Raw genomic sequence first — 14,331 nt, 5'->3', positions numbered from 1 at the left:
AGGAATCTCACATCTTTTGATTCTAGGTTAAGCAGGAGAAAGTCTTTATATTTGCCATTAAGAACATATTAAATACACTATATTTTATAAAATAGAAAGTGAATGAAAAATGACTTAGTAGTTAGTCGAGGTTATCGTCTATGTTTACAGAATTTGCTTTTCTTCAATTTAAGAAAACAAAACTATATTGTTGAGCTCTGGGGAAGAATTAAGGTTTCTGGGTGCAAGAGGTTTAATATAAGATAGGATGAATGCTAGTGATTAAGGTACTTAATAAACCTTAAAATATAAACTACAAATTGATTGAATGGAAACCCACAGCAAGCACACCTTTATTGAAGCATATATCTCATCTGTAATGTGCAAGTTATTTTATAAGACTGGCATCTGTTACTTTGCATTGGCATTGAAGGTGTCAGATCATTGCTTCTCATCCCTGTGGATGGGCGGCATCCCAGGCCCTGCCTCTACCTCCTAAGGCGGCCTCCTTTGCATGAACCTTGAGGGTAGTGTACTTTTTAAGGGAAGGCAAATGCTATTGACCTTACAAGAAAGGGAGCTGGGAGCGGATGGGTGTGGAGAGTGTATACATATATCTGTATGTATCTGTCATTATCATCATCGTGGCTGACATTATCACGGGTAAGAAGAGTTTTGCTGAGGGGTGGACGGAATTTGTTTCGGGTAGTTTGATGGTGGTGATGGGTGGTTAGTGTTTCTTGTCCACTTCTGCTCCTCTGTCCAGCATTGGTTTAGCTCCTACACAGTAAGGAAACTAAATGGTAAAAGAATGAGGGGAGGGGAAGGGGAGATAGCTGGGTTTACTTTTAGTGTGATTCTTGAACGAATCCCAGGGTCCAAGGGACTGTGGGTGGGGCACTTTGCCCTGGAGCCTGCAGGGACAGGTGAAGCCCCTTTCCCATTGATCCCAAGTGCTGAAGACACCAGGGGCAGTCGGGGCTGCCTGTTGACCAGGGCATGGCCACCAGGAAGAAACAGGGACATAGTAACAATTCACAGCCTGGCAGCAGAGAAAGAGCCTGTTTACAGGGTGTCTCTTTTTTGTGATTGATTTCCTTTCTTCCTACAAAAGTGTTAAAGACTAGTCATGTCCCCATGATCATGCTTCACAAACAGTAAATACAGCAAATACGGATAGGTGTCTTGGCAAATGTTTTCTCTGTCTCACAGTCTACTGTTTAACACAAAGAGATTTGACACTGAAACTAGAAATTGGGAGTGAAAAAAACAGGGTTTTTTTTCTTCTCTAATTGAGCATTTTCATACCTTAATTCTTCATACATAACATTGGGAGCACTGCATGGCAAGATTGTAAAACTGGACATACTCAGTAAGGGATTGTTTACAGACAGACAGAAGTTGTCCAAGTGAAAAGTCCAGGACATTGAACAGGAAGTTCAGAAAGTTCCTGCCTTCGAATAAGCCTGGCTTCCGCTGTCAGCGCAAGACTTCTCCCAACACATCCCTGGCCTGCAGTGTTAAAAATAAAAGTAGTATTTCTACTAATACTCAGACATCAAGTCTCTTCTGTCTTTTAGATGCTGAGCTAATGTCTAGCTAGAGTGATCTCAGGGGACCTCACAGTGAATGAAGGGTGCTTGGCTCTCTGGAGTCAGTGGTGTGGGACTTTTCAAAAGTAGGAAGCGGTTAGAGAGTTTCTTCTTTTTCTTTTTCTTCTTTTCTTCTCCTTCTTCTTCTTCTTCTTCTTCTTCTTCTTCTTCTTCTTCTTCTTCTTCTTCTTCTTCCTCTTCTTCCTCTCTCTCTCTCTCTCTCTCTCTCTCTCTCTCTCTCTCTCTCTCTTGTCTTTTTGAGACAGGGTCTCACTGTGCAGCTCAGGCTGGGTTTGAGCTCACTTTGTGCCCCAGGCTGATTGTGAACTTGTGATGATCCTCCTGCCTCAGCCTGCCGAGTGCTGGGATGACAGGCAGCACACCCAGTTTAGACAGTTTCTGAAATCCTAGCATTGTCCGCTTCCGGCCTCAAACACCACAGTGTTTTAAATTTTGGGCTTCATCTTCAGGAAAGGAAATGTGTTCATCCTTAGCCTATTAGAAGTGCAAGCAAGGCAGAATTCCCTGAAGACCGCTCTGTCCAAGTTTCCAGGCGTGCTTGGATGTAGCACTTACCAAGCTCTGCCTGAACGTGAGACAGCTTTGCAGGGTCTGGATAAACCCTCAGAGTTACCCTTCCAGGGCCCACCTGCTGGACTCAGGAAAAAGGTCTGATTCGAGGTGGTGACCCACGAGGGCCGCAGCTTCTCCTGCATTTTCTCGTCATGAGACCTTCAGCTGTTCCCAGCGCGAGCTTGCGCTTGCAGGAACTGTCCCACGTGTGTATGCTCAGGCTGGTTTGCTCGAGGCACCCAGGCTGCCTGCCTTGTTCTCTGTCGTCTTTCATAAACCATGGCCGCCGGTTCTCTCAGTCACCCCTGCTTTCTCCCCTCCTACCCGTTTTCTCCCTGTGCATTAGAGGTGTTTACTGAACACAACTTTGTGGGCACTGTTGCCGGGCCCCCTTGCAAGGCCGGCTGGGAAGGAGTGGGCTGCTTACTATGCTGCTGGGTGCTGAGGTGCTTCTGACTGTCACGCCCCACAGCAAACCACCGGGGCAGGTGGCAGCCAGCAGTGTCGTCCTGCGTGTCTGGTCTCAGTGGGGGATCAGAGGTCGGAGAGGAGATGTGGAATGATGCAGTGAGTCCTACTCCTGGATGTGGTGCTGCAGGTGGACCTCACCAAGCACGCATCACAGGGCAGCTCCTGTGTGGGGCAGCGGGGGCAGTGCCCGGCTCTTGCTTTTACTCTGAGTGCTCCAGCTCCAGATGCTGCCGTCCTCTGGGGCCTCCCCAGCACCCATGTTCTTGTCGCCCTTTGGCTCCTCGTCCTCTGTCCTCCTGCTTTGTGTTTGGGGCTCAGTTGGTTCTCTGGCCCTATCCGGCTGCAGTGGTCCATCTGCACTGTCCAGCTGAGTTTCCTGGTGTTTCCTGGCTCCTTGGGCCCTTATTAAAGAGAGGGCAACTCGAAACAGTGTACAAATGACAGTCAGGCTTGCTGCTAGGAATGTGGGCAGATCTTAAAGGAGCAAGGATTAAAGTGTGTTTGCTCCTTCTCCAATGGTGACCTCTGAGGAAAAGGGGGCTAAAATTAGGAGACCTGACGTTAAAAGTCTCATAGAAGTACACGGGGCAACCGATCAAAGCGTGTTTCAGAATACATTTTGCACTTAGCTTCATGTTTTAGATTATTCTGCTCTAGTGAAGCAGGAGCACTGACGGGAGGAAGCTGTCTGCACTCCGCCTGTCCCTGTGCTCCCACATTATTCTCTACTTCTAGAAACCTGGGGAAGATCCGCGCTTCTTACATGACCACAGGCTGACAGCTGCCACCTCCATGGCCTCGTAGTTATGTCAGGTGACAGACTAGACCCTAGTCTTTGGGCAGGACCATCTGCTGCTTGGAGAGGTCTGGGCTTTAGGGCTGTGTCCAGATGCCTCCCAAAGCCTTGGCGTTTTAGATGGGGCTTTTCCGGAGGGGGCTGAATCTAGGATGTGTGATTTTATTCATGGATCAATGATGGGGTTAAGGTGGGTGATTGATGGATCGGTCCATTGATTGGATTGGCCCCGCCATGACCCTGGTAGACCTGATACCATGTAAGGGACAGAAAGAGGCTGGGCTCCCCACTCTCTTGTGTTACTTTTGCTGTCTTCCCCCACCATAAATGGTTACTCCTGTGCCGTGCCACTGTGCCTGGGAACCAGCTGGTTACAGACTGAAACCTCTACAAACTGTGAGCTAACTAAACCTTTCCTCCTTTAACGTGAGAGCTGGGTATTGGGTCTCAGCAGCGAGAGAAAAGTAACTGAGACACTGTGGAATCTTTTTCAGATAAGGCTTGAGATGTACTTGCATGTGAATGCTATGATTAGTGAGGATGAGTTGAGATTGCTTTTAAAGATACTTTTTGAACAGGTAATTTGTGAGAGGAATATAATATTAAAAGGCAGACAAACTGAAGGTAAATGTCTTCCCAGCTTTGGGCCAGACAGTATAGTCTGCCCTCTCTGTGCTAAGCAGCTGCCAGTTTCTTGTTATCTCTTGGGAAATATTTATCCATACATAAACCAAGAAATGTGTTCTCGCTTTAAAAGGCAGTAGGAGAATGATCACTCTTGAGTGCAATGTTTGGAAACTCCTTTACTTTAAGCAACATATCCGAGAGATTCTTGCACGCATGTGCTTCCACACTGAGAAGGGACCCGAGAGGGAGTGAGGTATCGCAGGCCCTGTCTCTTCCTGTCAACCCTAGACCTGCCCTGCACGCAGCGGATTGTTCTGGGTGCGTATAGAGGCCTCGGCCCTGGCCGCCACCTGCCCTTGCTTTCCTTGGTTGTTCTTCGCAGGAGCTCCTCTTGTTTCTGCAGCCTGGCAGGGCGGGTTGCTTGTGTCCCTGTGACTGGCTGCCGCACGGGGCAGTGAGCAGAGACCCTCTCTTCCTCCCCATCCTGCTCTGTCCTCCTTGGCTCTGCTTGTGATTGGGGCCCTAGTGCACTGCACTGTCAGATGCATACCTGGGACCTCGTTCCCGCTGTGCTCGGCCTTATGTAGGCTTCTGGGGCACAGAGGTCCCTGACAGCTGGCAGCATGGATGCCTGGGCACTGTATCCCTCTCTACCCTTGTGAACCCCTTGTTCCATAGCCGGGACATTTAGCTCAGTCATCAGAACACTGCCCCCTCCCCTCAGAGGGGGCTGGTCAGTGACTCCAGGTGAGGAGCCCTTCAGGGGCTCCCTGAACCCCAGTGTGTGATGATGAAGGCTCCCTCTTGGTGTGGAACATCCCTGTACCCTGAGAGGCAGAAATCTTCAGTGATAGCCAGGTGCAGTGGTGCACACCTGTAATCCCAGCACTTGGGAGGCTGAGGCAGGAGGATCATCGAAAGTTCGAGATTAGCCTGGGCTACAAAGTGAGTTCAAGGCCAGCTTGAGCTGCACAGCAAGACCCTGTCTCAAAAAAAGAAAGAAAGAAGGAAAGAAAATTCTCCAGTGGTGTCCAGGACACCAGCTTTCCACTCAGGTACGAGAAGCTCCTCCCACACAGGGCCACTTCCTCTCTCTGGTGACCAGCGGTCAGCCTGTGTGTGTATGGTTTTGTCACTGTACATCGTGCAAATCCCCAGACTTGGCACTTGTGCAGCACTGCTCTGTAAGGTTTTGGTGATCAAGACCACATAATCTGTGTTTTTGCGAATTCAAATCTTTTAATCTTTTAATTTCCTGGATTCTAATTGTGGACGGGAGCTGGGAGAGCCGACCTGGTCACCAGCATCTTCTTACAGTCTCATCCCTGAATTTCTGGGTCTCATCTGCTGTCACCTGGCTGACTGGTGAAACCTTAGACCCCATCAGTTGGCCTCCTCTGGCCTGAGTGGGAGCTGGGAGGGGATGCTGTAAAAATACGCTTCTCCTTAATGAAGAGCACCCTGCTCATGGCCTGAGCATGGATCTGATTACGTAGCGCTGCTGCAGGCAGATTGCACAGCCTGCCGGCCCCCGGCGTTTGGGGAGTGACACTAAGGGGCTGGAGCCCACGGCGCTCATCATGCACATTACATGCATCACCGAGCTTTGTTCTGCCTCGGTGCCCCGGTGCTCCTGACTTGGATTTGCTCTTGTGGCATGCGCACTGTGGGTGGGGGCGCAGGGCTCACTAGGATCTGTACAGCTGTGACCAGAATTATCGTTAGTGTTCAGGAAAATGTGTGATAGAGTGTCCTCGGGAGCCCAGCAGTGGTGCAGTCGAGTCCGTGCTCTTCTGCCTGCCCGTGGCCATCCCGTGTGCCAGACTCTTTAGTCCCCTGATGCTCTGCTGACCCTGCCGCACCCTCATTGTCCTCCTTCTCCCCAGACTCTGTGCTGCTCCTCCTGGTGCTGCCCCTTTTTGGGGTCTCCTGTCCTACTCAGTTCCTAGGTTTGTCATCTCAGCAGCTGTGCTGTAAGATACCTGCCGGACTCCAGGGAAACCATCCCTGGGTCCTCACCCTGCCTGGCACAGTTGGTGGGGAGGAGCATAGCACAGATACCTCGGTGGATGGGAAAGTGTGAATTCTTGCCTAGCGATCCATGTACATCACGGACAGACTCCGTGTTCTATTATTCCAGGATAGAAATCAATATCAATGTCAATTTGGTTATTGATAAAAAGAGGATGATGATACAGATTCCTAGAGGACTATTTTTAAATTATATCTTGCTTTTAAAATGAACCGAGTACTCTGTAGGAGGCCTTTTGGTGCAGTAGAGAAGGGCAGTGATTTTCGTCCTCTGGGAAACACCGAGGCAGCTCACTTTATGAGGTGACTCGGTTGGACCAGGAGCCCTCCTGTAGCACAGGTAGGTCCAGCTGGGTTGCTGCCCTGGAGGCTGCTCCGGCGGCTCAGATGCTCCGCATGGAGAGAGAGGCTGGTGACTGTGTTTTATACTGAGCGTGTTTTTACTTCCTGCTCACTTTGTAGCTACAGTCTCCAAACCATGATTGGCACTTGCATTTCTTTGTGTCAAGCCCAAGTGCACAGAACAAGTTTCTAAGATGCGTGGATTTTGGCAGCGTGTCTGCCTCGATAAGTTCCTCCCACCTCACCCTCACCCTGCCCTGAGTTTCAGCACGCTGGTTTTGTATATCATTTTTCAGATCTGTCTCAGGAAATTTCACAAAAGTAGGTAAAATCAAGCAGGAATTGGTGAAACCTGCTGCCTGTGATTTGAAAAGAAGGGACTGCAGCAGATTCCTGCGTGGCTCGCCTCAACACAGCGTTTATGATTTCCTACCCACCCCCCTTTTCTTTTGCAGCGGAGATAAAAATCTGCTTTAAATACTACCACGGCATCAGCGGAGCCCTGCGGGCCACCACACCCTGCATCACCGTGAAGAACCCGGCTGTGATGGTGAGTGCTTCCCGTGAGGACCATGCGGGCTGAATCTGCAGGGCTACAGGGACAGTAGTGGGGGGCAGTCCCTGCTCCTCAGTCTCCCGGGACCACTCAGCAGCTCCGTAGGGACCGACCCAGGGTGGAGGTTCTAAACCTCATCTGGGTGGCCAATGAATAGGAAGGAGCAGGGTTGTAACTTAGGTGACTTTAATCGACACAAATTCAGGGAGTGGGAGAGGAAAAGCAGCCATTTAGACAGCGGGTGAATCTGCCTCCCAGCAAACTCCAGCAGCCTTGCCCCGGGGTGTGAGATGTGAGCTGTGGACCCCAAACGCTGTGGCCTCTGCAGGGCTCCCAGCTCGGTCCCTGTCAGCCCTGGGCTGGCCTCTGTGCCTAAAGATAGCACTTGAATTTCTTGGCAAAGCCTGGTCACTCCAGGGAAAGCAACTTCTCCAAACTGGCTGTGTTGGACTTTAGAAAGCAGCATGTCCATTTCTAGCATGGCACTTGCCCAAGGACTGTGTTTTACACAATTTTGTGATTTTTTTTCACTCAATCAACTAATTTTATAAATCTAGCATTTTCACAGTGTAGGGCTCCCTTGTCCATTGGTAGCTGGAGTCAGGTGATTTGGGGAGATTCTTAGATCCCAAGATACGTATATCTTTGAGTTTTTATTATTCAGTAAGAAAATGAGGGTCGCAAAGTACAGAAAAAATGTTAATGCTCACAATGTAGAATAATCTTCAGAACTGTATGTGGGAATGTTCTGTGTACCCGTTCTTAGAGATGGTTGCAGTTTTGGAGATACGCAAGTGTCCAAGTTGATTTCTTAAAATTCAGAAAGTAATTGAAATCTAGACTGCCCTGAGCTGTCTTGGCTTGTGTCTGAACCTTGGAATCCAGCAGTCCTTCCCTCACGGTCATTTATTCAAACAACTATTCACTGGCCGCGCGGTGCCTACCCCTGGAGATGCACTGGTGAGAAGAGGTAGCTGCTCAGGGAGGAAGAGTGACGCCAGGCACGCGGTCGTGTTTCTTTGTGAGATTGTCCCATGGGGGAGAGTCTGGAGCTGTGACACACACCAGCAGGATTTGCCCTAAAGGAGAGCATGAGGGACGACCACCAGGATAAATGCAAGTAAAATTGTATTTGAGTCCCGTGTAGTCAGCCTAGTGTAGAATATAAGAGCACAGCACACACCGCTGTGGAAGACTTCGAAGGCTGCGGAGAGAGCACAATTGTTGGCTGTCACATCTGCCATTTCCCAGAGTGAGCGCTGGACAGGTCTTTGCTCCAGTTAGTATTCTACAGAGAAAAGTCACAGAACTAGAAGAGCAAAGCCATTTACAATAAAATCTGTGCAAATTTGTGGTGAGGGAGATTCGTAACCAATGCCGATAAGCATTTCCTAGATTCAGAGTTTTTGAGACTCTGGCAGTTCTGATATCCGAGTACCAGGAAGGCAGACGGTGGGCTCCAGCCTGCCGAGCACTGCTTCCATCCATGGCCATTGCACTGAGATCCCTCCCCTAGCCCGGACACCGTTCACACATAATTAATTTGCTTCGGGTGGATTTTGCAGCACCTTAGCAGCTCTGTAGACACAGCGCTGGCCATCAAAACTATCGTGAGGCGGACTGCTGGACGGGTGGTCAGTGGCTGTCTGGCCACGCGTGGACACGTGGCTTCATGTCCAGAATGGGAGGGTTGTCTCCCTGGGAACCTGTCCTTCCGCAGCATTATGGTGGTCCTGCAGTAGAGGACGCACGGTTAGTTATTGTGACTGGTTCATGACGTGTATGTTCCCAGAGCTGGCTTTACGATCAGACTGAGACCAGACACCAGGAAGAGACGCAGAGGAAGCGGCGGGGAAACCCGTAGGGAGGAAACGAGCCCCGCACAGTCACAGCCTTGTCACACAGCCTCTCCAGTGGCCCAGGGCTAAGAACAATCGCGTCTTCGCTTTGTGCTTGTGCTTTGACGTCATTGCTGTTCATCAGAACACGTGGAGAGACCTGTCTCAGGCTCTAGGGACAGGAAGTCCCTGGGCTGCAGGCCTGGCTGCAGGCACCGCACCGCACCACCTGGCACTGGCTCATGCTTGACTCACGGTGCTGCCTCTGGGCTTCCTGGAATGGGTCTGTTGGGCCAGGGGTTTAGCTCAGGGGTGAAAGCGCCTGCCTGGCAAGCACAGGGTTGTGTTTTGGTACCAATCCCTGGTACCAAAAAGTAAATTAATTAAATTAAATTAAAAAGAAAGAAAGAAAAACCCTCTCTAAACACTGAGTGCAGAGGTGTTTATTATCACTGGTGTCCCTGAATTTAGTGGTCATGTTTGGTCTTTCTTGGCTTTATTCTAACAGACGATAGAATTATTTGAATATTATCTTAGTTGAATTCTTTGAATGCTGTTTAAGATGAATGTCTTGGCAGAGAGAATGTCTTGCTTTTATGTGACTTCTTCAAGAACTGCTTCATTTAGCAATGGGTTACGTTTTAAAAATAAGAACTAGAGGACTTTCATGTTCTTTATGGTTACTTATACTGTTTTCGTTGGGTTGTGAATGAAGGCGGGCTGTGAATATTTGCAGTCTTGGGGAACTCACGCAGCTTGAGTGGCCGCAGGTGCATGAGTATCCGGAGGGAGGCCCGGATCTCGAGGGTCTGTCTGTGCCTGGGCAGGTGGCTGTGTGTCTGCCTCAGCTGTGGCCTCCCTGCCGTGGCCTGAGGGTGGGAGGTGACAGATGGCGGGATGAGGTGGGATGAGGTCGTCTGGCTGACTTGCTGCTGGCCTCGCCCTGTTTATCGGGGAGGGAGCAGTCAGGGTACAGAGCAGTGCAGCAGACCACAGGTGCCTGTTGAGCTCCAAATCTGTGGTCAGCAAAGAGCTGGTTTTACAGGTGGGGTGGAAGAATAATACCTGGATAGTGCCCTGAGCTGTCAGATCAAGAAGCAGTGAACCGTCACAGGAAGTAGTCTTGACTAAGGTGCAGGAATTAGAGAAGCAGGAGAACTTTCACTTTAAACTTTGAACTCTGTCTAGCATTTCTTTTGTAATTTCTCAACTTTTCGTGGATTAGTGATGCTTTTTATCTCCAGATGGGACCTTCTTTCCAAAGGAGTATAGGAATTGCAGCCTCGGTAAGGTGGAGGTGGTGCCAGAGAAAACCAGCGCTGGATGGTAGTTGAGATAAAAACAGATTGCAGAGGAGTTATTGTAATGAGGGGAAAGAGACCTCGGTGTAGAATTGGCTCCATTCCAAGTAGCAGTGGGAACCGGGGTTCACAGCTAAGGAGCAGAGCTGGGGAGATGGGTCAGTGTGACACGCTGCTGTGTGGGCAGCGGGCAGGGTGATCCTTGCCTAAGAGAACCTTGTTGCAGGTGGCCTCAGCGACAGACCCCCCCGGGGGGTGGAGGGCGAGGAGTTTGGTGGATACCAGTGTGCCCATACTGAGCATAGGATTCTCTCAACGCACAGCAGGAGTTTTGCTGAAACTCAACTCTATGAAGTTGGAGATGGAAGTCCAAGTTCGGTTCCTGTTGAGCAGAAGGCTCACAGGGTCTTGGTTAAAGTTTGGTCAAGAAAAGAATGTTTGTAGAAGGTTTAATCTGAACTTCGGAGTTAGAGTGTGATTCCCATTTTCCAGCTGTTCAGAACCCATTCTGCCTTCTGCTTTGTCTTGTCTGGTGTTACAGACTTCTTTTTCAGAAGATCACGGAGGTTATCTTTTTTAGTGTGCCATAAATCTTGCATTAATTGTACATACATTGAGAGAAAGGTCTAAATTTGCTATGCAGTCTATAAATTACTGGTCTCATATGACACATAATTTACTCAAAAGCTTTTAAGTAGAAGTTACCAGTACAATAACATCACAAATTCCTATTATTTCTAGTACAATATGTGTGCTATGTACTTAAGGCTCAATAGAACGGAACTCAAAAGGTAGGTAGGACACCCACGTGGACACTCAGGTATTTGCTGAGGGAGGGTCATTCTGTGCATATGGATGAGTCTGACATAAATATACCATTTATGGTGGGTTTTCCTAATACATCTGAAGAAATTTGATGCTTCCTTTTTAGCTGAAGGAAATGCTTAATATAGCACTAGTAATGTCAGTTCATTTCTTACATTTCAGCTATATTCTTATTAAGGGGAAAAGGACATACGAATAGCCTGGATCATATCCACCAGGAATTTCAAACTCATTAGTTTTTAGTTTTGGCTAAGGATTAAATTTAAGTACAATCCTACTCTTGCCTTTGAGAATGTACATTGTGTCCCTACTCCAAGATTTCAAAGTTTAAAACATGCTGTGATGCATTTTGATCAGTAACATTAATGCCTTAGTGAGCACACGTGTGCCCCGGAAATTGGATCACACGATACCCGCTGCAAACATTGGCTGTGTCTTTCCTCTTCAGATGGGGGCGGAGGGCACAGAAGGTGGCATGTCTGGGAGCCTGCATTCCCGGAAGCTGGTGAGCTTCACGCTGTCAGGTAAGATCGCCTTCGCGCGTGACCTCCGGCTTGAGAGCACGTGATGGGCAGAGGTGGGGGTAGTCCAGTGAGGGCGAACCTTTTAGAACTTTCAGTGACACAAGCGGCCCATTGTGGCACGCACGCGTGCCACAGGTTCACCACCAGGCCTCTGATGGTCACTTTCTGCACACTCTCAGAAGATATATTAACTAGTTCTGGGGTTGTTGGCCGCACTTCTGGGAATTCAAGTGTATCTTACTGTGATAAAGTTGGATTACTAATAGAGAGCCAGACATTATTTCTATCAGGTTTTCTGATGATAAAGGACCATGGAACTCTGTATCATGACTAAAGCTGTGCCATAGCATGTGGGAATTACACCAATGAGCTTTGCTTATTTTAAACAAGTTGTATTTTCTTCAGCTAGAGAAAGGAAAATTTGAAGCTTAGGAGGAAAAAGTCAAAGTCTACTCTCTTCCTGTTGGAGATGTGCACATAAAAAGCAGAAAGCGATAAGACTGATATTTTGTTTGTTTTCTGGGTATGTGTTTATAATCCAGGTAAAGCACTGTGTTTCACCTTGAGTTGGGTAAGACTTGAAACTAACAATACTTTATTAAAGAATTGGGTATCAGATTTTACTGCCAAAGGGAATTTCCCCCATAACCTCAGGGCATACCGACAAACCTTTCACACACAAAAATATTTATGTGTCTACTGGTCTCAGTGTAAGCATTGTTCAGTGTACTTCGTGCAAGGTCACTAAAAAAATTGAAAGCCACATTTAAAAAACCTGAGCCATCTGTCAAAAGTTGAGCATCCACTCAGGAAATCAGTATTTGAACTGCAGTGTTAAAACAGATGCCATCTTACAGTGTCTACCAAGTGAAGTCTGACGGATGTCTGTCGCTGGAAGTTGTTTGATTTCATTTTTCAGTAGATGCAGCAGTTTTGGAATTTAAATTAGATCCACTTTTCCTGAGTGAAAAAAAAAATGTGAATGAAAACAGACATTCTTAGAAGTGAGATCTTGAAAACAGGCACTTTCTCGAGGCCTGTGACATGTGACAGGTGTCCACACATTGCTGGCCCGTGGGCTTCCAGGACCTACATCTGTCTTACCTGGTCCTCCCCATGTCCTGCGAGGCAGCTTAATCTAGTGCTTTTTTCTTGCAGCTCCGTGGTGCTTTGCAGAGGTGTAAACAGGTGGCTCGTGGCTCAGATTGGCCAATAGCTGTGTCTTACTTGGAACTCTTAGGATTTTAAACTAGCCCAGGCTTGTATAAATGGCATTTAAACGTACCACTGTCTGTTACAGCACTCCCCTCTCCCGTGTCTCCCGAAGGCATTTTGTTTTGGACCTGCACAATCCTTAGGCTGCAGGCACTGAAATCCCTGGCTGGAGCAGGGGCCAGCAAGCCAGGTGCTCAGGAAATTTGAGTTTGATCACACCATGCCTTTCTTCTTTAAGTAACAAGTTAAACTCACATATGTGGTATACGACACAGTATTTTCTTGTAGTCTGTGTATTTCTTAGTTTGGAATTACTGCCCTATGTTTTCATTGATCTGTGTCATTCTTAAAGCAACACGGACATAGAGATTTTTACTTCAGAGGAGATGTTAGTGTCTCATCATGGGGAAGTGTGGAAAGTAAAAACCTGGTGCATTTTCCTAAAGAGTAGCAAATAAATTTTGGGGCACAACTAAATGCTTCTTCAAACACTTCTCCTATGTTGCAGAGAGGCTGCTCTTCCTCCTTATCCTATATGTAGTCAGACTTGTACAGAAATGGTTACAGACTCGGGAGACCAATGCTACTTCTAAAATACTAACCTGGCTGTAGCCTGTTGGCAGTGGGTGGCAATATTTGCCTGAGACCATTGAAGCGCTGTGTAGCGTTTGTCTACAAATGCCCTACAGTCAAGTGTCAGGGATAGGCAAGGGACCAGATCATTTCAATCTACAGTAAAACAAAGTTTGTTTTGATTAATATTGTAAACCTTCTCCAAATACGGCTGCACTAAGATTTTTTTCTTTTCGTTTCTTGTGGTGCTGGGGATCAAAGACAAGAGCTGTACCACTGAGTCACATCCACAGCCCTGCACCAGGTTACTGAGCATTTCATTCCTCGGTGACTTCTGAGTCCTTCATAGGCCTATTATGTGGGGCAGATATTTATGCACAGTAACATACAGACGAGAGAGAAGTAAGAGTAGAAATGAAATGGAGAAAGGGCACTAAATCATCAGATTAAAAATAATTAGTAGCCTGGTGTTTTAGGATCAGTGTCTTATCTCTCACTGAGAAAGGCTTTTATGCAGGGTTACCTGATATCTAAAGAAGATGACGCCTTTTACCACTTAGTCTGCAGCTCAAGGGCTTTTTGTTGAAGGCAGTGTTTTTTGTGAGTGGCGTAGCTCTTTAGCAGGTGTATCTGCTCATATTATTGTCCTTTATTACAGGGAGAGCCCTTGTTTGGCAGTAGAGTTAATAGCTCAAAAATGTCATTTCTCCCTGAGTCTAAAGTAAGCATACTCAAGGAAGGCAAGAAAATAAAAGTGCAAATTATGTTTTCCCTCTTAGAGTTACTCTATGGCAAAGAACCCCGAGTGGAGATATGGGGCAGTATTAACGCAGTGTAAATAAGCAGGTGCCGCGTTAATAAGGCCTCTGTCACTTAGGAGGCGCTGCGGGCAGGGCTCATGAGGGTAACTAGGTTGCAGCAGTTTTGTTTTGTTTTCTGAATGCCCGTCTAGCTCTGACCTTGTTTCATACAGTATTGTAATGTAAGGTTTTCTTGGGTGAGTATTTCAGCATCTGCCCCCTCTGCTTCTGGGTGTCGCTGGACAGTCCTATCTGTTTCTGTCTCATGTATCGAGGTCACAGGTTCTT

At 47.7% G+C, this 14,331-nt stretch overlaps 1 protein-coding gene across 5 annotated transcripts in view; it reads left to right on the top strand.

Annotated features, from left to right (window-relative positions):
• The window catches only part of Hecw2 (HECT, C2 and WW domain containing E3 ubiquitin protein ligase 2), a 345,745-nt gene that overhangs the window by 228,070 nt on the left and 103,344 nt on the right, over nucleotides 1-14,331 (top strand). For all 5 annotated transcript variants that reach the window (XM_063259473.1, XM_063259475.1, XM_063259474.1 and 2 more), the window contains 2 exons: nucleotides 6,867-6,961; nucleotides 11,380-11,455. In XM_063259473.1, the coding sequence (XP_063115543.1) occupies nucleotides 6,867-6,961; nucleotides 11,380-11,455 (171 nt within the window). The remainder of the gene's footprint in view (nucleotides 1-6,866; nucleotides 6,962-11,379; nucleotides 11,456-14,331) is intronic.

Source organism: Cavia porcellus, unplaced genomic scaffold, assembly GCF_034190915.1.
Source record: "Cavia porcellus strain 051 isolate PalLab524CR breed Dunkin Hartley unplaced genomic scaffold, mCavPor4.1 scaffold_12, whole genome shotgun sequence".
In the NCBI taxonomy this organism is placed as follows: domain Eukaryota; kingdom Metazoa; phylum Chordata; class Mammalia; order Rodentia; family Caviidae; genus Cavia; species Cavia porcellus.
This window is presented reverse-complemented; position numbering and strand designations above follow the sequence as displayed.